The sequence below is a fragment of the Papilio machaon genome, chromosome 3, assembly GCF_912999745.1.
Source record: "Papilio machaon chromosome 3, ilPapMach1.1, whole genome shotgun sequence".
Taxonomy (NCBI): domain Eukaryota; kingdom Metazoa; phylum Arthropoda; class Insecta; order Lepidoptera; family Papilionidae; genus Papilio; species Papilio machaon.
The window spans coordinates 9,025,541-9,053,045 of NC_059988.1; the positions used below are offsets into that span (position 1 = coordinate 9,025,541).

Here is a 27,505-nt window from a genome sequence, read left to right on the forward strand (position 1 = left end):
CAAATTATTTTTAGATTAAAAATAAATGAACTTAAATAAAAATGGATGTCGTAGGCCTTTTAAATAATATAAACGATAAATCTGATATGTTTGCTGTGAAGACATGGACAGCAGAATGGTCAAGTAATTTTCAAGAGAATCAAGTAAGTATAAATATCGATTTTATTCTTCTTTTCATAAACGAAATTAAAAATATATTTTTGGTGGCATTTCGTTATTTAAACGTTAACCAAAACAAACCGTCCCGTATTAGGTAACTGCCTGTTTAATTTTAGAAATCAATACCCTTGAGAATTATCGACTAATCGCGAGCGAGACATCTATCTCATGGATATGTAATATATAATAGAAAACAGTTAGATTCTGTATCATCTTGTAGGTTAATTATATTTGAAATGAAAAAAAAAGTTGAAATACCAAAGTAAGAAGCTTTGTTGAGAAATTACAAACCTATCTCTGTTATAAAAATAAGTGTATTGGTTCTCGAGTTTATCTTGACCAAACAAACAAATCTTTTATTCTCAAATATTAATACAGACATTAGGTAGCTAGCTCAATCTTTTTGGACTACATAAGCTAAGTTAGAACAGTAAGGAAAGCCATAACATATTATGACCATAGATTTATATTTTTGGGCATAGATAGTATGCATAGTAATGTAGTCCATGTATCTATGCTTAGATAACTGTTAAAGTAGGAGAGATGTGCCTCTGCTTACCACTTTATGATATGATTAAGTGTTGTGTTATTATACGATGTCAACAAAATAATTTTAATAATTTTAAATCCAATAATATTTAACAAGTTTACACAAAATTAACATATGACCAATAAACCAATCGTTATTTATTTTAACAGCCTCACAATTCACATCCAAAGCACCTGTAACACATATTGTAATTTGTCATTGCTCTTGTTGTCTTTTAAAGAAGAGACATTAATACATTTAGGTATAAATGCATTAGCAACGGAACCCTACAGTAAAATAAATAACTGTACAGAATGTATGTTTCATTTATTTTACTTGACATATTTTTTGCTCATAAATACGATGTTTTGTATCGCTGCGTTAGATTTCTTTACGCAATTTCCATGTTAGCATTGCAACAGTTGTGTTTGAAAAGTGGCGTAAACACAAGGACTACCGGTCCGCGCGCCGCGGTCAGTGTCGCGCCTATTCTAAATTCAAACAGTCGCGTTTGAATAACTGTTCTATATTTAAATGGTTGATGTTTACCAACAAAATGCTGTTTAGGGTATGATAAAAAAAAAATCCTTACATGGTCTTTAGTTTTTGTGTGTAGCCTTAAATCTATGGTTATAAAATGTATTTTGAAGTAAGTATTATTAGGTTTCATTTCAAAATAAGGATAAATTATAATTATTAACCCATTTATTATTTTTTTTGCATTAAAACTTAATTGTAGTTATAAAAAAGCAATAAAAGAATTTACATCCATTGTTAGTTAAAGTTAAGAAATATTAATGTAATATTTTTTTAATTTTGTTTTAGGAAAAGATTATATAGGATAATTATATTATTGTTAATAAAATAAAAGAAGTATTCCATACTGAATTCTCGGGTATTCAACGTTTAAACCTTGATTTTTTTTATCTTGAGATATTTACCATAAAGGAAAAAATCTATTGTTTTCACACTTGCATATAAAATGTAGTGAATAGCATTTGTAGTGTTTGTAAACAATATTGTTTAAGAGTTGCAATATGTTAATATGTATTCCATCATATTATCCACACTTGTTATTCAACAGCGTTAAGTCTCTTGTAAACGAAATGATTTTTATATTTGAGATTGTAGCCAATTTATGTTCTGTAGACCAGCTCACAACTCACATGTATGAAGCAGATCAATGAACCGACTCGCAGCTCAACTCAATTTGTACCTGTATAGTTATAATTTGCTTATCGTGCTGGAGGCGACTCACATATTTATGGTAAATCGCGATGAGCTGTTAGCTGCCAATTTAGTTATTGAACCGCAGCTCAACGGTTCAAGTTTACGTCAGCTGAACTTTTGAACCGGTTCAGAGTTGATTTACTCATGGCTAGGATCGAATAATGATACTGATGTTCGTTGTAAAGACCACATTTCTTTCTTTCTTTCTTGAAATCCTACAAAAAAAAAACACTTCTTGTTAGATATAAATCGTGATTTCTCTGTGTAGATAAAGGCGATATAGTTTATTTCGGTCATTCTGTAAACAGCAAAATTATTCGTAACAGTTTACATGCTTTATGTTTCGTTTGTGAGTTTCCTTAGCGATCAATAGCTTCGCGGAAGTATTCGCTTGTTGGTTCATATTCTAGATACAAAGTTATCCACGCTCCTCTATTGATCAGTTTTTATCCTACGACCTTGGTTAGCTGCAAAAAAAGAGCAACGGAAGCCCAGCATTTTTCCTTTCTCGGTAGAGACAAGTAAATTCTCATCATGATTTTGCTTTATTTAAATTTATTAAAATCCAATAGTTGCTTCAGGTGAATAGAGACAGTTAATATATATTTTTTTTTAAATTTATGATGTTCAAAGGAATATGTTTCGTAAATATGAATATATATTTAAATGTCATACTTGTGTTTAATTTTTTTTGCTATATATGTTTGTTCGAATCCAAGTTTATTCGCATATACTATTTCTTTGAATAAATAATAATAAATCGATAGAAAAAAAGCCGTGGTCAAGATTTAATCAACGCTTCCATGATTTAGTGACAAACCACATGATAAACGTGACTTTTTTAGAACAATTTTTAGATCGAATTATTGTACTTCGCATTTCTTATTGTTTTGAATGTTATTTGCGTCATCGTAAACAGTCGCTACGTTAGTCACGTGTGGTGAAGCATGCGTTCAATTCAAGCGAGATAATCATAATGTGATGTAAATATTGTGAAAAACAATTGTTGGTCGTTATATCGTTTGCGTAAAATATTATGATGTTTAAATTATATAAATTTTTATATATTAATAGCTGTCGCCCGCGACTCCGTCCGCGCGCAGTTAAAAAAAAAATGAAAAATAGATGTTGGCCGATTCTCAGACCTACTGAATATGCTCACAAAATTTCATGAGAATCGGTCAAGCCGTTTCGGAGGAGTATGGTGACAAAAACTGTGACACGAGAATTTTATATATTAGATATATTTTCATAATCTATATATAAATTCGTCATCTTTCTTCATATAATCCATAGATTTATAAGACTTTAAAATAAAATTTATTTATGGTTAATTATATATCACCCTAGTAGTCTTTAAGCCTGGCTTACATGCCAGTACAAGTAGGACAGTAGAGCTGACCTGGCATGGACTGTTTTGGTTTACATTATGCCAGCGCTGATTTTGAACGCTACTGTCATACTGTACTGGCGTAATATAAATCCAGTATTGAATTACTCTACTGACTATGGGTTGATAATTTCCTTCGTGCTAATCTCGTAGGATTATGGTCGAGGACGACTTACTCAGAAATCTGGCTACTAACCCTATAAAGCCTTGGCCATGAAATTAGTTACTTTAAGAGATTATGTTTAGTAATTAATTTGCGATCTTGTGGCAAGCATTTTCAAAGTAATCTTTATAAAAACTAATAATTTATTAAAAATCAAATGTTAAAATTTGCATTCAAAAAGTTTTTTTTTTATATTTTCAGTTGCTGTGGTCCTTCTGTGGATGTCTTATAGTATCGCTACTCGTCGTCTTTTTTTATTACTATAAAAGATGGCGATTAAAAGGTATTCCTTAACATTTTTTATTCATGGATGTTGCCTGGGTGAGATAGGTAGGGGCAGTTGCCTCCTTTACAGAATTGAAAAATGTAAAATAGATAGAAAATTACTTCGAATAAGACCATATTGGTAACTGCCCCTCCTACTATTCGCCTAGAACATCAGATGGCGACGTTCATGTTTGTATTGAAACCATAACTTACCTATAATATTTTTCATATGCATGCGTCATTAGAAATGATAGAAAATATAATATTTTAGTAGATATTAAACACGTTATGAAATCTATTCGAATTTACAGACCATGACCCACTATTTAAGATAAGATAATTTTACTAAAACTTTTAAAAGTACATATAAATATTTTCGCCTATTAAATATTATGAAATCAAATTAAATTTTATGCAAATAATATCTTTTATTTAAAAATATATTCTAACCAAGATATTTTTGCAATGGATTAACAAATAGAAATTGCTAATTTGCACATGGCAATATTAAAGTAAAACTCGCAGAGTTATCTGGTGGTACGGGCGCTATTGACGCTGGTGGGGAACCAGCGAAGAGGTTCCGTAAGCGAGATAAGATGCTGTTCTACGGGCGACGCATGCTGCGGAAGGTCAAGTCCATCTCCAATTCGGGCCAGGGTCGGAAGCGGCGCGCGGTTATGCGCTTCGCCAGGAAACTGTTGCAGCTCAAGAAAGAAGCAGCACCTGAACAACTTAAGGTATAATTCGAGACATTATTGTCATATGAAAATGGCTATTTCGAAATACTCTTGATAGCTTCGTAACTAGTTGGTGCTGACATGAGATGTGGTGTAAGCGAGTGTAGCCGTTTTTGTTTAGCTGTTAGCTGTCGCCCTTCGTCCGGGCAGAATAAAAAAAAACTTAAAAATTACCTTTTGTTTTTTCTAGACTGTTCTACATTTATGCCAAATTTAAACGAGATCCATGTAGCCGTTATAGAGATACATTCTAAATAATCATCCATCCATCCATACATGCATACATCCAAACATATTAAAATATTAGTAAGATAAGTTAGGAGATAACTCAACTTTGGTTCTTTTATGTTTCATGTGAAAGATACGTTTACACGATTTGATATTCACATAATTAACGGAGGCAAATTGAAAAATAAATAAATGTATGCTTAAAATGTCATGAGTACATTAGCATTTATCCTTGATGTACTGCTGCTTCTGATTTAAATATAATAAACTCGTTAATACATGTACAAAATGAAAGCTTCGAGTAAAATAAAAAAAATTAAAATAGCGTATATAGCTCTCCTTATAGGGTATCTTAGTAGAGTACCTTATAATTTTTAACATCGTCTATGAATCTATACATATAAAAGAAAGTCGTGTTAGTTAGACTATTTATAATTCAAGAACGGCTGAATCGATTTGACTGAAAATTGGTGGGCAGGTAGCTTAGAACCAGGAAACGGACATAGGATAATTTTTACCCCGTTTTCTATTTTTTATTCCGCGCGGACGGAGTCGCGGGTAAAAGCTAGTACAAAATAAAATTGATGTCCACGGACAACGATCACATCGCATCTTAGCAAAACTAGGTGACCACATTCTGTTGCTGTCGTGTACAAAAATCTAAATATCCCCAGGTATTAGAACCTCCAGCAGAATACTTAGAAGAAGACTTGACTAGTGACGACCGCGTGCCTCCAGACGCACTGTACATGTTACACAGCATCCGAGTGTTCGGTCATTTTGAGAAACCTGTCTTTCTGATGCTCTGCAAGCATACTGAAATACTCAACCTGCCCGCTGGATCTTTCCTGTTTAAAGTCGGTGAGTTATAAATAAAAAATACTGAATAGAATTTAGAAATATAATGTTACTTTTAATAATAAATTAGTAATAAATCTCACTGCGATTTTTAAGACGAGAACAAGTTTTATGACATATTATGAGCCATACGGAGTATTCTAAAAGATGAAGCCTATATTTGAATTTACAATTATTTTAATTATTTATCCTTAGGGTTTCATCATCAAAACCTTAAAACACAGATAATATATTTGTATAGTAGTTTTCAAATATCTTGACGGTTTTTAAATTCGCGCGAGTCGCTGCGCAAAACATATTTTAAAGAGTAGCGGGATGCGGTAGGAGGGTACTGCACAACGGCCGGAGAACCTTGAGAGATCTTGGGCCGCCAAGATATTTGAAAAGAAATATATAAAAGAACACAACACATAATTCCTCTTAAAATATAATTAAATAAGGCGACACGGACGAGAACGTGTACGTAGTTCAGACGGGGCGTGTCAACGTGTACATTACGAACCCGGACGGCAGCAGTCTCTCGCTCAAGGTGGTGCGCGCCGGGGAGAGCGTCACCTCATTACTCAGCTTTACTGACGTGCTTACGGTAATCAGTCTAGATTTTATGCTCTTTTATTTACATTTGAGTTTAAAAAAAAAACAGTCTGTGGGAGAGTATTTCTCGCACGATTAAAAATGCATTTCTCTTCCAGGGTCACTCTCAACCGTACAAAACTGTGAACGCAAAAGCATTAGAAGATTCCCAAGTAATAAAGTTACCGATGCGAGCTTTTCAAGAAGTATTCAAAGAATATCCTGATATATTTGTCAGAGTTATACAGGTTATTTCACTATATTTTGTCTATTATTTACTATGTCGTGTGACAAGTAATTCCGCGGGATACAGCTAGTTGAAAGGATGTTTGTTTCAGATAATTATGGTACGACTTCAGCGGGTAACTTTCACAGCACTTCATCAGTACTTAGGTTTAAGTGCTGAACTTGTCAATCCGGTAAGTTACAAGTTTTTTTAGCCGACTTCAAAAAGAAGGAGGTTATCAATTCGACTGATTTTTTTTTAATACAAATGCCATTATAAGTAAAAAAAAATCATTATTAATATATATTTTTTTAGTTAATGAGTGGAGAACACCTGTCAAACTATGGCCCACTATTGTATCGTTTACCCCACTCTATTATGAATAATAATATTTATCACAGGGTAAGGATAAACGTCGTCCCGGCAACGTCTCTTCCCCTGGCAAGTCTAGTAAGGTGGTATTGGTAGACAGTGGTACCACCATGCATCCACATAACCACTCGACACAGTCCCCACATCACGAGCGTGTTGAACATATGGTAAGTATTATAACATAACCGTGGATTTCCACTGCCGGAACTCATGTGATTTTTTTTATTTTTGTCTTTTCATAAAGGGTGTTCATAGTAATTATAATTTACGAGCATCTACTCCTCTATTAAAAATAAATTTAATTAAAATAATTATTGACTTGCTACAAAAGAAAAAAGGTTGCGTTTTCAAACGGCACACTTAGATTTGTTAAAGTTTAATTAATTAAAGCTCAATCTCATTTCTAAATATACTTGATGCTGGATAAGCGAGAATCCAAGGGTTCGCGTTTTTCTCGCTCATAGCGGTTTCTCGCTAATCGGGGTTTTTCTCGTATAGAGGTTATGCAACGGAACGGCCAATGACTCTCGCTAATAAAGGTTTCTTATAGAGGTCGCTTATAGAGTTTTCTCGCTTATCCAGGTTCGAATATAACTGTAAAATTGTACACAACTCCTTACCCTCATGATAAAGAATAACAAGTTACATATGTGTCTAACATTGCAATGTCAGGAGGGCGGGCATCAGACCTCCTCCCCCATACACATCCAGGGCAGGCGACCTCGCCCAGATATGGTACCTGACCTCACTTCTAACACGCCACAGGTAACTTCATATTTAAATGTCTAACTATAAAACTAACATTTCACTACTTTATTGATTTCATATGACTTTAGCCTTATTACTTTTTTTAAATAACGTATTTTAACAGTGGTAGACGCCAGCAACAACATCTGTTGTACGAATGAGTCGGCTCGACAGAAGAAATACCACGACCATATAGACAGGCTTCAAATAGAAGCAATTCCATGTACAGTCTCATGAGTGTGCTACAAGAGGCCTAAAATTTAATCTTCTTTCCCTTCCCACCCTTTTATTTTAATGCAAGGATGGGAAGTGAAAGGGGATGTGACGGAGGAGGGAATTCAGAAGAAATATTCTCTTTCTGTGAGTGCCTCTGTAGGTAGATAACGAATCTGAAATTGCGGATGTCTTTTGGGCAGCGGTTCTTCGCTATTTCGGCGAATTCAGGTAGCCGCGCGCGTGTTTGCCACCTTATAATATAAAAAAACAGGAAATGAATATTTCGCCTTCCTATGCGTCCTAAATCCGCTTCCCCTTTCTTTATAAAAGGACGAGAGTCCAAGTTTCGACATATTTAGTGTCAGTTATATATATTTTTAGGGGTGGCCTAGTCACCCCTAACTTGGGGTAGGCTCCGAGCCCCTCGGTGGGGACGTATAGCGAGCTGATGATGATGAATATATTTTTTTAGCATCTTTCAACAGTTTTTATATTTTACATTGATGATGAGTCCTTGTTGTGTTTGGTGACCGCAGCAGCAGCCCGACGTGCAACCTACGTCCTCCTACAAATCCAAAGAAGGCTCCTCTTTTAAGAAACATAATACTGATAATCTAGATGAACAGGTAATTTTTTTTTATCCTGTTCCGAATTAACACACAGGTTAACTTTTAAGCATATGTTTTTGTCAATGAGTTTAATGACGTCGCTAGCAACTAAGAGGGGGAATAGTCGGTGATCAAGAGGGGATGACCTGATGATAGAAGATCTACAATTAGTAATTTTTTTATTCCAAAGATATAGCTTATTAATATATAGGCCAAATTTTTATTGAAAAACTAACAAGTTGTTTTTCAGTTTTCTATGAAGGATTGTAGGCAAGTTAGTATTTCAAAGTAGTTTTTTTATCTATTTACCTTACGCCCATTTTTATTTGAAACGTAATATATGCTATCTAAGCTAAATCACTCCTACTTGGGGTAGCCTCCGACCCCCTCAGTGGGGATGTAAAGTGAGCTGATGATGATGATTTGTTACCTAAATATTGCAGGCTCTAATACAAATAGCGAGTGAAGCGTTTGTGAAGGAGTTGGGTCTGGAGAACGACACTCTGGTGCGCGGCAACGTTCAAGTGAGAGATCTTCCCGCGGGGACTTACATCATGAAAGAAGAGAGTCACAAGGTAACCTACTGTGCTCTTAGTTTTCTTTTGAATTCTTTCCGTTTTCACGGTCTTAAAACTTGTATAAAAACATATTTGTAGCTCAATTTTTACAATTATTTGTGCAATTTGCATATTTTTGTTCGGATTTTTTTATCTGATTTATGTTTGATTTAATGAGATATATGAGATACTAATTGTCTCTCGTTATTTCGTCCGCCTGGGATAAAAAAAAACTTGATAATTAGGCTATATAGTCTTTCAGACTATTATTCATATATTTTCATATTCTATATCTATGCCAAATTTTATCGAGATCCGTTGAAACGTTACGGAGATATCTTTTAACAAACATCAATCCATCCATCTAAACCAGGTATTTCAACAGTGGACCTCAAAGCTCGATATTGAACTTAAAGTATTGCTAATTCTCACTCTGTCTTCTTTTGAACTAAGTCAGAATGAAAAATAACAATAATTGATCTTCAAAGTAGGTAATTTCGCCATGTCGGTCTGAGGTTTCATTTTGGGGTCACTTGTCCAAAATAGTTGGGGGATCCCTGATCTAAACTTTCGCATATATAATATTAGTAAGATATTTTGTAACAATGATACAAATTTGATGTTTTAAAATATTTATTTTGTTCGTTTCAAAAGCTGTATTATTGTATCGAGGGTGAACCAGAAATTATTCAGGTAGATATTAAGTTTGACGCGTTTTTATAGTGTTATAATTTTCATCAAACATCTTTCTTTTTTTTATAAAATCTCGCAAACAATAAGCAATGTAAATAACATTAATTATAAATTAAATCTTGAAAAAATAACTCTACAAATGCAATAAAGAATATATCTGTCTAAACAGCAAAGTGATTCCATTTTCGTTCTTTTGAAGTAATCATTTACAGAATTGAAAGACATTTAATTTGAATTCCATCTTTTTTAATTGAAATTTAGTGTTTAGATTAATAGTGTTGCGAAGACATGGTTGTGAAGACATCTTGTATGGTTTTGTGACTGCATGTTTTCCTTCATAAATTGTTTGCGAGTCTCATTCAATAAATTCTTTTTTAACAACCACAATAAAATACATTATTAAAAAAATAGATAAAACAATAAATTATACATTATAATTGTCCTTTTCGTCTAAGTAATACTCTCTATATGAAATAAAAAATAAAAAAGGTAAAAAAAAATTGGTTTGTACGCTAACTTTACAATATAAAATATAAAAAATTGTTATCTCTCTTTTACTTAAAGCGAGTGAAAGGCATGAAAATTTGTTTTTGTGTATAAATATCTTTGCAACGGAAAATACCTTTGACAGAAGGTATAAAGTACAAAAAATCTTTTTAACAAATTTATTGACATCATTAGCAGTTGCCCGCGGCTTCGTCCACACGGAATTCAAAACATATTTAGAAAAATAAAAATAGCCTATGTCAATTGAGGATAGCTTCACAACAGTGAATGAATTTTTCAAATCAGTTCAGTAGTTTCGAAATCTATTCAATGCAAACAATTAAATATTTCCTGTTTATATGAAGCCATTGTTCAATCCAGGACGTGGCTTTAGTCTACCTCTTATCCGGGGCTTTACTAGTCTCACAGAAGGTGGCCGAAGGTGAAGGGGAGGTGCACATGTTTACTGCTTACCCAGGTGAGATGTTTAAATATTTTATAGAGTTAAAAAAGTAACCTTTAGTGTAGTAGCCTTTAAAGTAGCCTTTAGTAGCCGCGTAGCTCGTAGTAAAACTAGTCTTTAAAGTAGCCGCGTGCTTCATCTAACTTCCTATCAAAGTCCCGTCAAAATAGGTCCAATCGTACCGGAGATTACCCAGAACAAACGCGGCCTTGCGAACAGACTTACAGACAGACAAAAATTTTAAAACTTGGTCTTTCATTAAAAGTAATATAAATCCAACATATGTTCGATACATATAATAATACTCTAATTTTATTATTATGTGTTAACACCTTCAGTGTCACCGATTTGTATGGAAAGTTTTCATAAAAAACTGTGTCATGGAATGTGTGGCTAAAAAACATAATGCAATCTATACTTACTGAGAATTTCTGAGACTCCTTTTGAAACTTATTGTTATCTCTGTTATGTCAAAGATAATGACAGGGATGACGATATCTTTATACAGAAATTTTGTTGCCAGAAACCCACGGATAATGTTCAAGTCATCTTAATTTGTATGATAAAATTAATCAAATTAAATACCATACAATTTTTGGTCTTCAAAGAAAACAAAATAAACGAATAGCTCAATTTTTTTACTAGGTGAAGTGGAAGGTGGTCTAGCGGTACTAACAGGGGAACCGAGTTTCTTCTCGATTCGTGCTAAACACTTCTCTCGAATTGGACTGTTGTCAAAAACAACTGTGTACAGTATTATGAGGGAGCGGCCGTCGGTGGTACTTCACATTGCTAACTCAGTGGTCAAGAGATTGTCACCTTTCGTCAGACAGGTTGACTTCGCTTTGGATTGGGTAAGATATGTTCTTACAAGTTTAGTGTTTGACATTCTGTCTGCCACTCAGAATTATTAGGTTAATTTAAGATGGCAAATCTGGCTTAAACATCTGCTTAAGTTACAAGTCTCGAGTATAGCCATAACATAGATTTCAATACCAGCCGTATAATGATAAAAATTCTGATTAAAAAAACGACGTCTTTTTAATTTAAATCTGTTAATTTTTTAACGATTTTTTTAATAGATTGACGATTTGATCATCGTCACGCAATTTTTATTTTATTTTATCGTTTTTAGGTGTTTTTGGAGTCAGGTCGTGCGGTATACCGTCAGGATGAGGAGTCAGGGTCCACGTTCATCGTGCTGAGCGGTCGCCTGAGATCTGTTATTACTCATCCTAATGGCAAGAAAGAGTTAGTGGGAGAGTACGGCAAGGGAGATCTCGTGGGAATTGTACGTGCAAATGTTTTATTGTTTTTTAATTGTACAGTGGAAACGCAATGTTTACCGATACCAATACAAGTTTGAAATAAGTTTGAAGTTTAAGGTTAAAAATTTTCCAACTATTTCTTTCCTTTTTGTACTTCTTAGCCGCATTAATAATATGACCTCTGATCACATAGTACCAGTATACATATCGCGGTTCAGGTTGAGATGGTGACTCAGACTCGACGCAGTACCACAGTAATGGCGGTGCGAGATTCAGAACTCGCAAAGTTACCTGAAGGTCTCTTCAATGCCATCAAGCTAAGGTTCCCTGTCGTCGTCACCAGGCTTATTAATTTACTAGGACACAGGATATTGGGTATGTTTTAAATTTTACTTTAGTTAGATGGCGCCATCGTATATCATTAAAATTAGATTCACAATTCCACCAAAATAAAAAATAGGCCTATTTCTCGAGTTATTAATTTCAATTAATTACTATCCATAATTGCAAAACTGTAATTTGAAAGTAGACTTTTTCTTAATAGTAAATATCTATAATTCAGGAAAATGGACTCTATTTATACAGTAATTAGCCTTTTGTCCTCGACTTCGTCCGCGCTGAATTAACAAAAAAACAGGATGAATGTTATTACTATGTGAAACTATGTTTTATGCTTGTGCCAAATTTCAAAAAAATAAATAGAACCATTGCAGAGTTATCGAGTAAATATTAAACGTAACCGTATACATTCTTCTAGACAGTGTACTAAATCTATAAGAAATGTCATCGAGATCCGTAGAACCGTTCTGGAGATACGTAGTAACAAACATTCATACAAAATTTCCCATTTATATTACTTGTAACATATGTTTGTTTATCGATCTTTTTGATACAGGAAAATGAGCTTTAGTTTCATAGTAATACGTTCGTTTATCGCGTCCAGGTTCGTGGCAGAAGCCGGGTGGTGCGGGACGTGGACCAGCAGCATTGGAACCGCGATCCTCACAGCATACATTCTCTACAGTGGCCGTAGTACCTGTGGGCGACGACGTACCTTTAACAGCCTTTACATACGAATTATATCACTCGCTAAGTGCTATCGGTAATTATAAACATTTATTACTAACTAAAATTAGTTTCACTCAAAAAAAAAATCTTAATAGAAGACATGTCTTAAAAATTAAGCAAGCTCTTTGTACTACAGGTTACATCTCTGAAGTCACTTTATCTCTGAAATAAAAAAAAATAATATAGCTTATGTCACTCAGGGATAGTGTTTTTCAAATAGGTTAAGTAGTTTTGGAGCCTATTTAATGCAGACAAGCAGTCAATTCTTTCCTCTTAGTATTAATTTGATATAATATCTCATTGTTCTTTAGGTCCCACTGTGCGACTGACCTCCGACGTGATACGTAAGCTGCTGGGACTGACCATCATGGACCCCAACAATGAATACCGCCTTAGTTCCTGGTTGGCGCAGCAAGAAGATAAACATAAGGTAGAAATACTTTAACATCTAGCCACTATTAGAAAATCATTTAAAACTTTCAAGTGTTATCCATTTTTATATTATATTTATTTGCAATTATTAGCACAAATTATATTGAAGACAAAAATAACAATTAGTCAAAAACATAGACAAAAATCATATAGTAAAACAAAGATATCTGGAATGGTGAGGGGCGCTACTATCGCGGTTAGTTCTGTCAGAATTGTCTATTTCAAAATGACATTAAAAAAAAAACTTGAGAGGTGTGTTGGGACACCCGGATGGAACGAAGTTCCTTTCTATTAATTAGTGAAGGAACCAATGTTTATTCTATGAATAAAAAACTTAAGTCTTCACAAGAAGTACATTTTATTTCTATGAATTTTCGTTATATATTGTCACGTCGTTGCCATGGTTACTATAGCAAAAAGTGTCGTGACAACTTTTCGTAAGAATTTTTTCCGTCTAGCCCCCTTTCACAACGCGCGATAAGGAACTTCGTTCCAAAAACATAACTTGAGAGCTACAGTAGAAAATTAATCTTGTGATAATGACAGGAAGGCGCTAATGAGTTATCATACCAGATTCAGATATTATCGGTTTATAAGATGTCTTAATTATTTAGTTTTATGTTGTATTAGGTGGCATTGTACCAGTGTGACCCGAGTTTGACACAATGGACGCAGCGCTGCATACGACAGGCAGATTGTATACTCATCGTGGCGCTGGGAGACAAGCAGCCCAGCATCGGAAAGGTTACTATGAACTTTGTATACTTGTTCATATGTACATGTCTGTTACTTTTTTTAATTTTTGTGTTTTTTTACCTCTTTTCAGTGTGTTGTTTGCTTTCTGAATGGATTAAATGATTTTATTATTATTATTACTATCTAAATGATTCAATAACACGTTAAATAGGTAGAATTTTCACTGATTTAGTTAAGTAAAGAAAGCACATAATATTTTTTTATTTACATTTAAAGTTTATTTATAGCTAGCGGTGGCCCGCGATTTTATCAGCGCAGAAACAAGTAACCTATAATAAAAACGTGTATATTAGATACTTTCTAGTAAAATTGTCGTCAAAATCGGTCCAGATACTTGGAACAAACGCGGCTTTAAGAACAAACGGACGGACAGACAAAATTTTTAAAATTTGGTTTTTCGTTGTTAGCTACACAAATATATCCTGTGTATTAAATATGATATTTTTTTATATTATATACAGACACTCCAATTTTATTAATATATATATATATATATATATATATATATATATATATATATATATATATATATATATATATATATATATATATATATATATATATATATATATATATATATTTTAGGAATATTGAAACTTGCAAGTCTGTACTTTTCTAACGATTTTTGACAGATCGTAGTCTTTTACGTTAATTTTTTTTTTACCTGTAAATAATTTTGTTGTCAGATCGAAAAGGAAATCGAACGTCTGGCGATCCGTACTCAGAAGGAGCTGGTGTTGCTGCACCGGGAGGGCGGGGCTCCGCCCTCGGGTACCGTGCACTGGCTCAACATGCGCTCCTGGGTCTCCCAGCACCACCATGTGCGCTGTCCTCATCGCATGTTCACCCGCAAGAGCCAGTACAGAGTTGTTAGTATGCTTGCTATTGTACCACGGGGGCGCTACTCTCGACTTTTCTATGGCAACACTTTCTATACGTTGATATGTGACAGTTAATGTTTTTTTAAAAAATAGAATTAAAGTAAAACAACGTAACCTGACCTGGTGGGCATGGTTTAAACTAAATGATGATAACACACTAGCGCCCTCCAGTCAATGTTATTTTTTATATTACAAGATGGTAAACAAGCAAGCGGCCATGAATTCGCCGAAATGGCGAAGCTACCATTGTCCATAGACATTCGCAATTGCAGATGCGTTGCCTACCTTCAATCGACGAAGGAGGAGAAGCACAAAAAGAGAATATTTAACCTTCCTATGCATCTCCTTCTGCATCAAATCCACCTCTCCTTCCATTCTTTCCTTATAAGAAACTAGCTTTTACATGCGACTCCGTCCGCGCGGAATAAAAAAAATGCACACAAGATAAAAAAGTTCCTATGTCCGTCTCCTAGTTCTAAGCTACCTCCCCATCAATTTTCAGCTAAATCAGTTCGACCTATCTTGAGTTATAAATAGTGTAACTAACACGACTTTCTTTTATGTATATAGATAAATCCTTTTTCCGGAATCTTAATCAATGTCTGACATCAGACAATGTCATTTAAATCTATCTAAATCTAAATATCATCTAAAAGACTTTTTTGGTTATCTTTATTTTCCTTTGATTTGGTGCACTTTAAAGGTTTAATTTTTATTGGTATTGTTTTATTCCAGAGCGAGTTGTACAGCAAGGTGTTGATGTCTGAGGCGAATGTGCACTCGGACTTCTCCCGGCTGGCGCGCTGGTTGACGGGTACCGCGGTGGGCCTCGTGCTGGGTGGTGGCGGAGCGCGCGGTGCAGCACACGTTGGCATGATACGAGCTATACAGGTCACATAAGATTACTTCTTCTTCTTCTTCTTTGTATACTTCACTAGCTTTTACACGCGACTCCGTCCGCGCGGAAAAAAAATAGAAAACGGGGTAAAATTATCCTATGTCCGTTTCCTGGTTCTAAGCTACCTGCCCACCAATTTTCAGTCAAATCGATTCAGCCGTTCTTGAGTTATAAATAGTGTAACTAACACGACTTTCTTTTATATATATAGATTACTGAAGGTCGTGTTCATCTTAACATGCCTTTACAGATGTGTCGACTTCTGTCTCCACGCCATTCTGTCTTCGGCTTGTTTCAATCCAGTCGTGATTATAAAAACATAATCTTAGCACTACTTAATTAACCTGATATTACCTAACACGAGGAAACTTATTTAGTTATCTACTAGTTGTTACCTCAGACACCGTTCACACTGAATTTCTAGACTATGACCAAATTTCATCGAGATCCGTTTAGCTGTTCTGAAATCGATCTGAGGTTCGTTTACCTTCTGTTATATTTCATAGCGTTGTACCAAATTGGGGTTTATAGGCACTTTTATTGTAATTTTGTATTTTGTATCTTGTTTTAATATAAAAAAAAAACAAAAATCCATCAAAATTTTTGCATAGTTATTTCAAAATTTTGGTAATTACTATCGGGTGGTATTTTGGTCACATTTAACGTGATGAATGAAAAAATACTGTCTTTAACCTATTATTAAAGAAACTAACTTAATATAAATTGTTAACAGGAAGCTGGTATACCAATAGATATGGTGGGTGGTGTTAGCATCGGCGCCTTCATGGGCGCGCTCTGGTGTATGGAGCGTAATATCACCACCGTTACACAGAAGGCACGCGACTGGTCACAGGTACAATAATAAATATACTAAAAGCTTTTTAAATACAGTAAAATATAGATAAGCGAAAATCCAAGGGATCGAGTTTTCTCGCCTACAAAGGTGTCACAGGAATTCTTGTTTATCCGGTTCTTATTTTTCCAGGTTCGACTGTATACGATAAATTATTGTAATATTGCCTGAATAAAGCTTTGTTAATGTTTTTTTTTTAGTAGAATACAATAAAATAATTTCAAAATGGCTGCCATCACAAAATGGCCGTTTTGGATTTTGACTTCTACCGCTCGTATTTTCTTTAACATCATAAAGTATCCGTTTTTATTTTTTTTTTAGAAAATGACGCAATGGGGTAAACAACTCCTAGATCTGACATACCCGGCTACGTCAATGTTCTCTGGACGTCAGTTCAATGCGACTATCCGGGGTACATTTGGTGACGTACATATAGAAGATCTCTGGCTACCCTACTTTACTGTCACGACTGATATTAGTTCCAGTTGTATGAGAATACATCGACATGGTAAGTAATACATACTTTTTTTACTAATATTATAAATGTGAATGTTTAGATGTATGGATAGATCTGGATGAAATTTGGTATAGATGTAGAACATATTTAGGAATTAAATATACTTATAAAGTTATGTGAGTCGCGGGTAAAAGCTAGTTATATTATATGCGAAAGTTTGTATGGATGGATGTTTGTTAGAACGATTGTATAGATCTGGTTGAATTTGGTATAGATATAACTTATTCTGGAAGAACATATTGGTAACTGTTTTTTTATTTTTTTTTTATTCCGCGCGGACGGAGTCGCGGGTAAAAGCTAGTCTGATATAATTTATTTACCACTCTATTATATTGACTTGAGCTTTAACTACATTATTATATGTAGAGTTACCTTACTAATACAGTCAAAACCGTTTATAGCGACATCGTTTAGAACAACATACTTAAAATTAAATTGACCAAAATCAAAGGTCCTGGCTGAATGTTATTACATATCTTTCCTATTAATACCTGTCACCGGTTGTTACAACTATCGGTTTTTACGACTCAATATGAGTAGTCCCTTCGATGTCGTTATAACAGATTTTGACTGTATTATACATGCGAAAATTTAGATGGATGGATGGATGTTTGTTTGAAGGTATCTCAAGAACGGTTGAACGGCTCTTGATAAAATTTGGTATAGATGTAGAACATAGTCTGGAAGAACATATAGTTTACTTATTAAGTTTTTTTTATTATTCCGCGCAGAGACTAGAGCTAGTTAAATTATAAATTGTGAACATTGTTACTTTATTAACACAACACATTCATGGACAGGAAATTTTCGTGTTATTTGGTGATAATTTGTCGCTTTTTTTGCACTTACTAACATATATATTAAGGAAGTTTAAGAGGTTTCATTATTAATTAATATTTCATATTATACATGATATACAGGTAAAACACGGTTCTCATACAAGTTATATAATGCATGTGATAAAGTTATATAGATGTTTTTATTTATATATCTGCAGACCAGATTGAATTTGCTTTATGTGGAAATAATATATATAATTTTATTTCTATTGTCAATATAAAGTGGACAGCTACAAAACAAGAATGGATCTTGTACTATTTTCTACATTTGATGAATTAGTTGTAAGGTAATTGATCACCTTATCAAAGATTTCAACATTCCGACATCTCGTTTTTTAGACCTTTTTATATTCCGTCCACGATATTTGTTTATAAATAATACAGTAGCATTAAAAAATTTGATCATATCACGACTTCAAAGTCGTCTGGTAAAAGAAACTTGCAACAATCAAACATCCAAATTGATGCGTAAAGTTTGAAAAAGTTTATTGTTTAGATGGCGCTTAAGTGCTATCAGTATTGCCATATTGTAAAAATTAAATTTTTACTGTTGTCAATCTATTGAAGAGATGTCGTGGTTGGTATATAAATTTAAATTGTTGAAAAAAAAAATTATCGTATAACAGCTAATATCATCTTAATTTTTCATAAATTCTTTGACAAACTGTGTGCTTGGTATAAATTGCGGAATTGTCTTTGCCATCATACGATCTTCAATATCTATGGTGGCACACGACGTTTATGACGAAAGGGGAGAACAGATTTAAAACGTAATCTACGCACATTGCCCTTATATTTTATGTCTAAGCTAAGCTAGGTTTTATCAGTTTTTTTTTTAATTTTCACGTATACTTTATTCCGCTACAGTGATTTTTTCGTTGACTCCTCCCCACAACCACACTCACTTGCATTTATGTGTCAGTCTGTCCGTTCGATGTGTCGTATATATTTTATTATGTTTTTTACGTGTTACATTACACTTGTTTTTTTTTATAAAACAGTAATTTTTTTTTAATCTTACAATGTCTACGAATCCGACATTTGCTTTTGGGTGTTGCCATTTCTTACATTAAAACTGAAGAAAAAAAATTAAATGAAACAGAACGCTTGTGATTGGTTTACCGAATAACGCTTTATATTTTTGAAAGTTAACTTAAATATATTTTAATACTATAATAGCAATCGATGCGTGCATTTAATGTCGGGTTGGAATTTAATATATATTTGTTGTATGAATCCATCGCCATTCATTCATTTAAAAATCCATTTAACTTCATGTATTTGCATGAGTGTGGTTTTTAATTATTTTTTTTATTACATTCTTATCTTTAGTTCCCATCCCCATCACTGTAGTCTAGTATTATTTATTAGATTATGTCTTTTATCGTAATTGTTTGAAGGTCTATTATTGCTTGTCATGACGAAATAAGTTAATTTAATAGACCTAAAAACAACAGTTTTCATTGTAAATTAGTATTATTAGTGTAGATATGGTTTTTGAAAAGGTTAATGTTCTTTCAAGTTTTAAGAAATAGCGTTGTTGGAGTTTGTTTTTTAATTGGTTCTTATTGTATATATGTAATGGTTTATTTGGTAAATTAAAAAAAAATATGACAAGTTGTTTGAAAGTTTAATTGTTTTTTAGTATTTATTTTTGTCTTTGAATTGATTAAAAACTATGATTGATAGACCACCTTACGATGGAAAAGAATTTTAAATAATAAGTCATTTTTTAGATATTATATTGAATTTTTATTTTTTTTTTTATTTTAATTACTAAACGTCGAAAATACTAGATGAAGTTGGACTTGTCAACGCTGAGAAGTGAAGGAAACATGTTACGAAATTATTGTATTCAACACAACTCTATTTGAAAGGGAAACAATTCTGGTTTTATTGACTGTAAATAATTTTAGGGTTACCTTAAAGATCAATATTAATAATATTTTAACGCATTTATGCATGTCAAGCATGTGTCAAGAAACCTGTCACAATCGTCGGACTTGTCAACCTCTTTAGCTTTCTTTTAGCGGAATGGAATAACACTATATTAGTAAGTCATTTATAATCTATGGATTTAATCAGCATCCATCGTTTCCTTTCCATGGATTGTGTTGTCTAATTCTTTACACTAGATGATCTTCATAATGCCCTTTGTCCTATTTTTACATTTTCGATGCAACAATTTCACTTTAATACACGAACGATCAGGAGAGTCATTGGCTCTGCATGTTTTGATATCTTTATAAATCTACAGTTGAATTTAAGTCTAATTCACATTGGATGAAGAATACTCTCTGATGAAAATTATTTGTATGAATTACTGTTTGAATTACTCAAGTCAAAAAATTGCAAATTGATTTAATGTCAATTCCAGTTCAAATACGTTATCAGTTTATGTCAAAAAAATGATATATTAGTATAAATTATTATATAATTTTTGTAATTATGGTTTATTTTAATTAGTAAATTAGGTTATATCATATTGTAAAATTAACTCGCGCGTCGCAGGTTCTCTGTGGCGATACATTCGCGCTTCGATGTCACTCAGCGGCTACATGCCGCCGCTGTGCGACCCCGTAGACGGCCACCTCCTATTGGACGGCGGTTACGTCAACAACCTGCCAGGTAAACCAATCACGGCGCTAGCTCACGCGTCACCGACACGACAGCGCGACAGCTTCGTCACTGTCAAAATGACAACTCCGTTACTAACAAATTGACGGATCTGTCACGTTTTCTTTGTACCGCGTGGCATTAACGGGACATACCTAAGTCACAGAGAGTGAGACGGCTGTCGTGTGATTATATCACAAAAGAAGACAACCTTAGAGCGCATTCTTATATAGAGGCTGAGTGTAAATATTTCTGCGGTAGGCTTTTTAATTGAAATGCTTTGGACTTGTAATCACACATTTGCACACTTGGCCTGTCCACCGATTTTAAACAGCACCCACTTTCTTCTAACCTTACTTCAATTTTGTAGTTGGAATGACTACTTTTCAGGGCTCTATTGTAGCATAATAAGTTTTTTTTTATTACAAGAACGTTACCATTTGAGTAAAACCATGCAATATGAATCGAAAAATTATTATATTATTAAATTATTATTATTATATTATGAACAACTAAATAAAGGTTCCACTAAAGTAATAAAGTGATGGCTCTGATTTATAAATTCTTAAATTAAGTTAAAAAAAACATTACTTTCAATGAACTTTTTCAAATTTCGATTACGTCAATAGAATGTCGTTACAAGGCTGCGTCAGTGAACTCTTTTTTAAACAAGGTGTTCCAAAAAAAAAAAATCGACAAGAATGTGAACATTTCATAACAACTGAATTTAATTTATGTTTGTTTGAAGTCCGGATTGATTCATTCAATTTAATCGATGGTTTAAGTAGCTCACCTCACAATGTAAATTAGCCCATTGTAGGTAGAGAGTAATTCGTACTCCTAATTTAATTTTTAAGCTTAGGTAGTCATTACGGGCATGTTAAGAAGTAAAACTGGTGAAGGGTGTGGATGTTTTTTTAAATCGTTATAAATCCTTATTTTTATATTATCTATACATCATGATATTTACACTCGGCTTGTAATACTTTAACGGTAAGTAATGGCAACACTTAGAAGTACCGGCATACGAGTCCGGTTATAGAGTAGGATATTTTGCTATTGTTGCCATGTCAGGTGTTCTGTGGAGGTATTGTAGAGCGTCGATGAGTATTGCCGGTATTTTCCCGCCGATCGGCGATCCCATGGACGGACATCTGTTACTCGACGGTTGCTACGTTAATAATGTACCAGGTTTGTGGTGCTATTCAAAGTTATTACTATAAAATTAATGCAGAGTCCGATTGCTGTGAAACTTATTTTTATAAAAGAAGGGGGCAAACGCCCTTCGGGATTATTGGGCTGATCAGCGATGCCCATTACTACACTAGAGAATTGACATATTGCCTTATTGACACATACAATGTTGTCTGTGTTTTGTCAAAAAGATTGAGCGTGAACGATATGTGTCTATCAAGTGACATTGCAGTCTAAACCCAATATAATGTCAACTCTTGGGTGTTACATAAATATGAAATCTATATGAAGTTTTAAAATTTTTTGTAGTACATAATTCTTTTATCAGATCATAATGTCTCTTTTATGGGACAGTTTGATATAAATAAATAAATATATTATTTCAGCTGACGTAATGCGATCTCTGGGCGCGAAGCATATCTTGGCTATAGACGTGGGCTCTCAGGACGACACTGATCTTACCAACTACGGGGATGATCTCTCCGGCTGGTGGTTGCTGTGGAAAAGGTAACCTTATTCATGATTTTATTAAAATTGACAATTACTTATCAAATCCATTATAACAGTAATGGACCTGTCTTTTTTTTTTCAATATGAAAATATGTCCACGTGTTGGTTTATTTACAGATGGAACCCATTCACGACACCGGTGAAAGTTCCTAATCTTCCAGACATACAGAGCAGATTAGCATACGTCTCTTGCAACCGACAGCTCGAGGTAACATTGGTACCCCAGAAATATCTTGATAAAAACATTTTATAGTTGGACCGGTTCTTAGTTCGTTCGGTTACAAAAGATTTTTAATAATTATTTTATAATGTACTTTAGGAGGTGAAGAGTTCGGACTACTGCGAGTACATTCGGCCGCCAATCGACGCGTACAAGACTCTGCAGTTCGGATCTTTTGATGAGATCCGTGAGGTGGGCTACAGGCACGGTGCTGCGTACTTCGAGGGTCAGCGACGTGGCGGCGGCGGCGGTGTCAGTGGTGTTGGAGCAGCGCCACGTGCACAACCAGCTCAGCCCGCACTCACTGAGTTAGTACTACTACGACCAGGATGAAGATTAGTGATGCAACGGATGTCTGTTTCCGTTTCCGCAAGTGCGGAAGTTCCGCGTGCTTTTCAACATCCGTTTCTGCTTCTGTTTCCGCAACTTTTATAACGGAGATAAAACGGAACTTTACGACGGCTGAGAGATCCAAATGCGCGGCGCGAGACGGACAGTCCGTGCGCGGTCTTTCGGCACTTGTCGCATTTGTTTGTTTACGTACTATTTTGTGAATTTAAGCGCGTAATATTTTCTGCTGCTGTTTGAAACAATCAGTTTCTCTTGCTGGAGTAAACTGTCTAGTTGTTGTCCATATAAAATTTGACAACTGGCAAAATGTGACTATTTCATACTTACGAGTTATTAAATGTTCTTTTGAATAAGTGATAACCATGCAATATATCATCATCATTATATAGTTAGAAATATATTTGTCGTTTGTCAACACGAGTGGTTTGGCGAACTTTAATTTGTAAAGAGTGTAATTTTGTCTCCTCAAAATAAAAAAATAAAAAAACGCGTATTTTAACTTATTGCAGCGCAGTAAAAATACATACACTGAAGGCTAAAGGACACCGATATCCAATGCCTTAATAAATTAAAAACGAATACAAACTGTTTTTACCGAAAAAAATATTTTTGTAAATATATTTTTTATTATTATTTACACTTCTGTTTCCGCATCCGTTTCCGTTTCTGCTAAAATTTATTTTTGACATCTGTTTCCGTTTCTGGTTCCGGTAAGACACTTCCGTTGCATCACTAATGAAGATCACGAAGAGAAATCTTATGGATTTAATAACAGCGGTAGACGCAGCAACATCTGTACAAATGAGTCGGCTCGACTGGAGAAATACCACGACCTCATAGACAGCCTTCAAATAGAAGCAATTCCGTGTACAGTCTGATGAGTGTTTGAACCTGAGCCATAATGTCCTCTTTCTCTTATTACACTTGTCTTATAAGGAAGACATGGGAAGGGAAAGAGGATTAAAGTTAAGAGGTGGATTTGGCAGAAGTTGACGCATAGGAAGGGGAAATATTCTCTTCTAGTGCATAAAGTCACCTAGAGGAGTAAAGGTAGACAACACAGCTGCAGATGTCTATGGTTCACTTCGCTACTTTGGTGAATTCAAGTGGCCACGTAAAAAACGAATATGCTATGCAAATTCGACTGTAACTAATGACACCTAAATCGAAGTCTGTCTCAATTTTATTTACCAGAAAAAATTCTAAATAAGCTAATGTATATATCACAGCAATTTCTAGACAAAATGTGGTATCGTGACATAAGTTGTTATTGCAGTTACACGTTCACGGACCTGGCGCAGATGGTTTGCTCAGTGCGCACTGCGCAGGAGGTCGACAACTCGTCCTCCTCGTCATCAGATTACGAGGAGGACCAGCGACACTTTGAGGGTTACGCCTCGGAGCCCAGCGCCGGCATTCTAGAGGTGAACCTTCTTAATCCAGTAAAGATCAGTTGCCCGTGAATTCATGCCCATGGAATTAAAAAAAAAAATATAGCCTATTTAATCCGGGGATAGTGTAGCTTCGCAACAGTGATAGATAGTTTCGGAGCTAATGCAAATTAACAATCCAAACTTTCTTCTTTAAATAGTCTTGATTTTCTTGCATTTCGTTAGAAAAGAGGAAATTTGAGTTAGGACAGTTTTATTTTCTTACAATTTGGTATTTTAATAGAAAAGTTTCGAAGTTTTTAGTACTTTTCCATAGAGCCATTTATTTACAAATACATTAGACTTCTATCTTCCTGATTTCATACTAATGGTCTTTTTTAATTTACTAGCTTTTGTCTTAATATAATAGAACTCGGACTTCAAAGCTTCATTAGCGTAATAAATATTTGATCTTAATTATTTTAGTACATTGTTTATGGAATTTGACAATAAGTTTGTAGTATTTGACAAGTATTGGTAAATTTGACAAGTATTGGAAAATTTGATAAGTACTGGTAAATTTGACAAGTGTTGCTTGTTGATGACAGATGTCGTCGAGCGTAGAGGAGGGCGCGGCGTGGATGGGTGGGCACAGTGACACGGAATTGGTGGGCACATATTGAGCTGCACGAGTGCACATTGTTTTTGGTTTAGACAATTTTTTTTCAATTTTTTATCTATGGTTTCGGTGCACACTGTCTGGGGCTTTTGGGTTGTCAACGCTTAAAGGATAATGCACTAGTTATGGCAGTCGGTGTCGATTTTATATTGCAGCTAATATCAATTCTAACTTTGTTGTGTCAATGTAATTGAGGCCTTCAAGAATATCTTGAAGCATTGTTTGTATTCTGAATTAACTATCCAAGAGTAAATTAAAAAAAAATGCAGAATGCCATCCAATAAAGACACATTAAAGGGTTAAGTACTTATAATTCTGCTGTAATTAGCAGCTTTTCGCTTCCTTTTTCGACCAACTATTCACACAATGTTATATGTCACATAAAAAAAAATAAAACTCTGTCGCTTCTATACTATGTATTTTCAAACACCCAGCTTTACTGCGTCAATTTTATTTCATTACAATCATGCGTTATTATCCATTTAGATTGAGACGTTATTTAGATTATATGGTACTTAAATATGTCATACAGTTTTTCTTTCGTCCACCTTCATTCATCAACATACTGTTTTAGGAACATGGATTATGTTTATTGATTTTATTATTATCACAGTTCTATCGCTTTTGGCGTACTCTGAAGAAAGTATTTGCTTCATAAATATAACTCTTTAAAGTAGTAGCGTCATATAAGTTATTAATTAGTAGTTGTACCTTTTAAAAATCGTCGTCTATTACAAACCAATATTACATTTTTTATTTGTTCTTAAAGTTCTCGTTTGAGTATTAATTGACAAGGCATATTCTATTTTAATTCTAACCTTTTAAATATTGAGGATTAGCTCCACAGAAACTTAAAACTTACTAAATTTCAAGAAATACTAAAGCTTTGTAACTCGCTGAATTAATAACATACCAAATATTTTCTGGCTGTATTAATTTAATTATCTTTCAGGAGGGTCTTCGTACACGTCGAGTAGGTGGATCTCTCTCCTTGTCTGAGGACGAGATCGACTCCGAAGCGGAGGTGTATGACCCTCTGAACAAGAGGGGAGGGAACAGGTGAGACGCGACCTTGCACGACCTGTGCAAGGCCCTGTACGAGTACGTGCGCTCCGACGCACACGCGTAATGTCAAACTGACTGCGACAGCTGTCACATGTCACGTGACGCTCCAAATTTGAATTTGACGTGTGGATGGACGTTATTTGACATTCGAATTTGATTGCCAGTTTCGGGTGTTTTACTTTTATTCTTTTTTTGGATAGTCATTTTGCGTAACTGCCAGTGACAGATGTTCCATGTGTTGCCATTTAAAATGTGAAATTGACGTTTTTACTTTATGAGATTATAATAACGATGGAACTTTTTGAATTGTCCTGAATAAAATGTTGTTGAAAATTGACGTTTTAATTGTGTTAAATTTAAATTGAATATGTAATTTTTTTTATGTAAAAGTGATTTTGTCTGTGTTAAGTTTATGCAATTATTGTACGAGATGCTTGTTTTTTAGCGAATATCGGTTAATGTTACGAATAAGTTATTTTAAAATTCCAAAGTATGCTGTGATTATTGTGAAATTAAATTAACGTGTTATAATTTAAGTCATTGTTTTTGCCATCAGCTGTTTTGCAATTGTTGGTTTAGATTAATGTATTTTCTACAGGGATTCCCAAAAGGGTCAATATCGACCCCCTGATATAGAACTTAAAGCATTGCTAATTCTCACTCTGTCTTCTTCTATTGACCTAAGTCAGAATGAAAAATTATAATAATAATAATTGATCTTAAAAGTAGATAATTTGGCCATGGGGGTCTGTGCTAACGGTATATTTTGGAAAAGGGGGTCACTTGTCCAAAAATAGTTTGGGGATCCCTGTTCTACAGGATTATATATTACTTCTTCCGATTTCGATTTATATAAATCGATTTAATTATTCGATTAACTCGAGTTTTAAACAAACGATAGATTTTCTTGTAGTTTAATACTATTTATCTAATATTATAATTAATTATAATTATTATAATCTAATATTATAATTAATTTTAGGTAAAAATCTTTCACGTTTTTTATGTAAAATGTAGTTATTGCACATAATTAAATACATACATACAATAAAACTCTTTGCATTCAAAGATTTAGGATTAAACTAAGCTTTCTTACAGCACAAATATATAAAATATAAAATTGATTATATATTTTTTTAAAGTGCTATTATTTTTACGTTTATCCGATTCTAAAGAAATTAATATTTTTGTATTGTAATTTTGTCTTTATCTTTTTTGGCGTAAGTCTTGATAAGTTATAGTTTTTTATTTACCAGTGATGTTTGTTTTATTCGTATATATATATGGATTTAAATCTAAATAATGCCTTTGTCAGTTCCTAGGGTGTTTCTAATAACTGACAAACGATTTATAATCATAATTTTTGAATTTGTCAATCTCTTCACAGACTTCATATTATAATTCCTATATTTCGACGCCCCCACTGAATAACCACGTAATAGGAAAAATCAAATTTTTCAGGAGAAGCAAAAAACCGTATTTCTTT

General features: G+C 34.0%; 1 protein-coding gene across 1 annotated transcript; it reads left to right on the forward strand.

Annotated features, from left to right (window-relative positions):
• Nucleotides 1–1,229: 1,229 nt before the first annotated feature.
• Nucleotides 1,230–26,150, forward strand: LOC106711412 (neuropathy target esterase sws). The gene is made up of 30 exons (XM_045686333.1): nt 1,230–1,256; nt 3,673–3,754; nt 4,264–4,475; nt 5,378–5,564; nt 6,002–6,147; nt 6,254–6,382; nt 6,473–6,553; nt 6,762–6,899; nt 7,405–7,497; nt 8,232–8,321; nt 8,747–8,878; nt 10,421–10,517; nt 11,148–11,356; nt 11,638–11,793; nt 11,989–12,145; nt 12,714–12,872; nt 13,150–13,268; nt 13,901–14,014; nt 14,713–14,895; nt 15,643–15,798; nt 16,539–16,658; nt 16,980–17,166; nt 20,526–20,642; nt 21,705–21,821; nt 22,211–22,331; nt 22,452–22,542; nt 22,654–22,862; nt 24,182–24,329; nt 24,884–24,943; nt 25,907–26,150. The coding sequence occupies exons 1-30, from the start codon at nt 1,230–1,232 to the stop codon at nt 26,015–26,017; spliced, it is 3,948 nt and encodes a 1,315-aa protein (XP_045542289.1). The 3' UTR covers nt 26,018–26,150.
• Nucleotides 26,151–27,505: the final 1,355 nt, after the last annotated feature.

Bases quoted from the DNA above. Each gene is read 5' to 3' on its own strand.
- LOC106711412 (XM_045686333.1), top strand. From the start codon at position 1,230: ATGTTTACCAACAAAATGCTGTTTAGG. The intron at 8,322-8,746 runs GTAATTTTTTTT...TAAATATTGCAG, and splicing joins CTGATAATCTAGATGAACAG to GCTCTAATACAAATAGCGAG. The intron at 14,015-14,712 runs GTTACTATGAAC...TTTTGTTGTCAG, and splicing joins AGCAGCCCAGCATCGGAAAG to ATCGAAAAGGAAATCGAACG.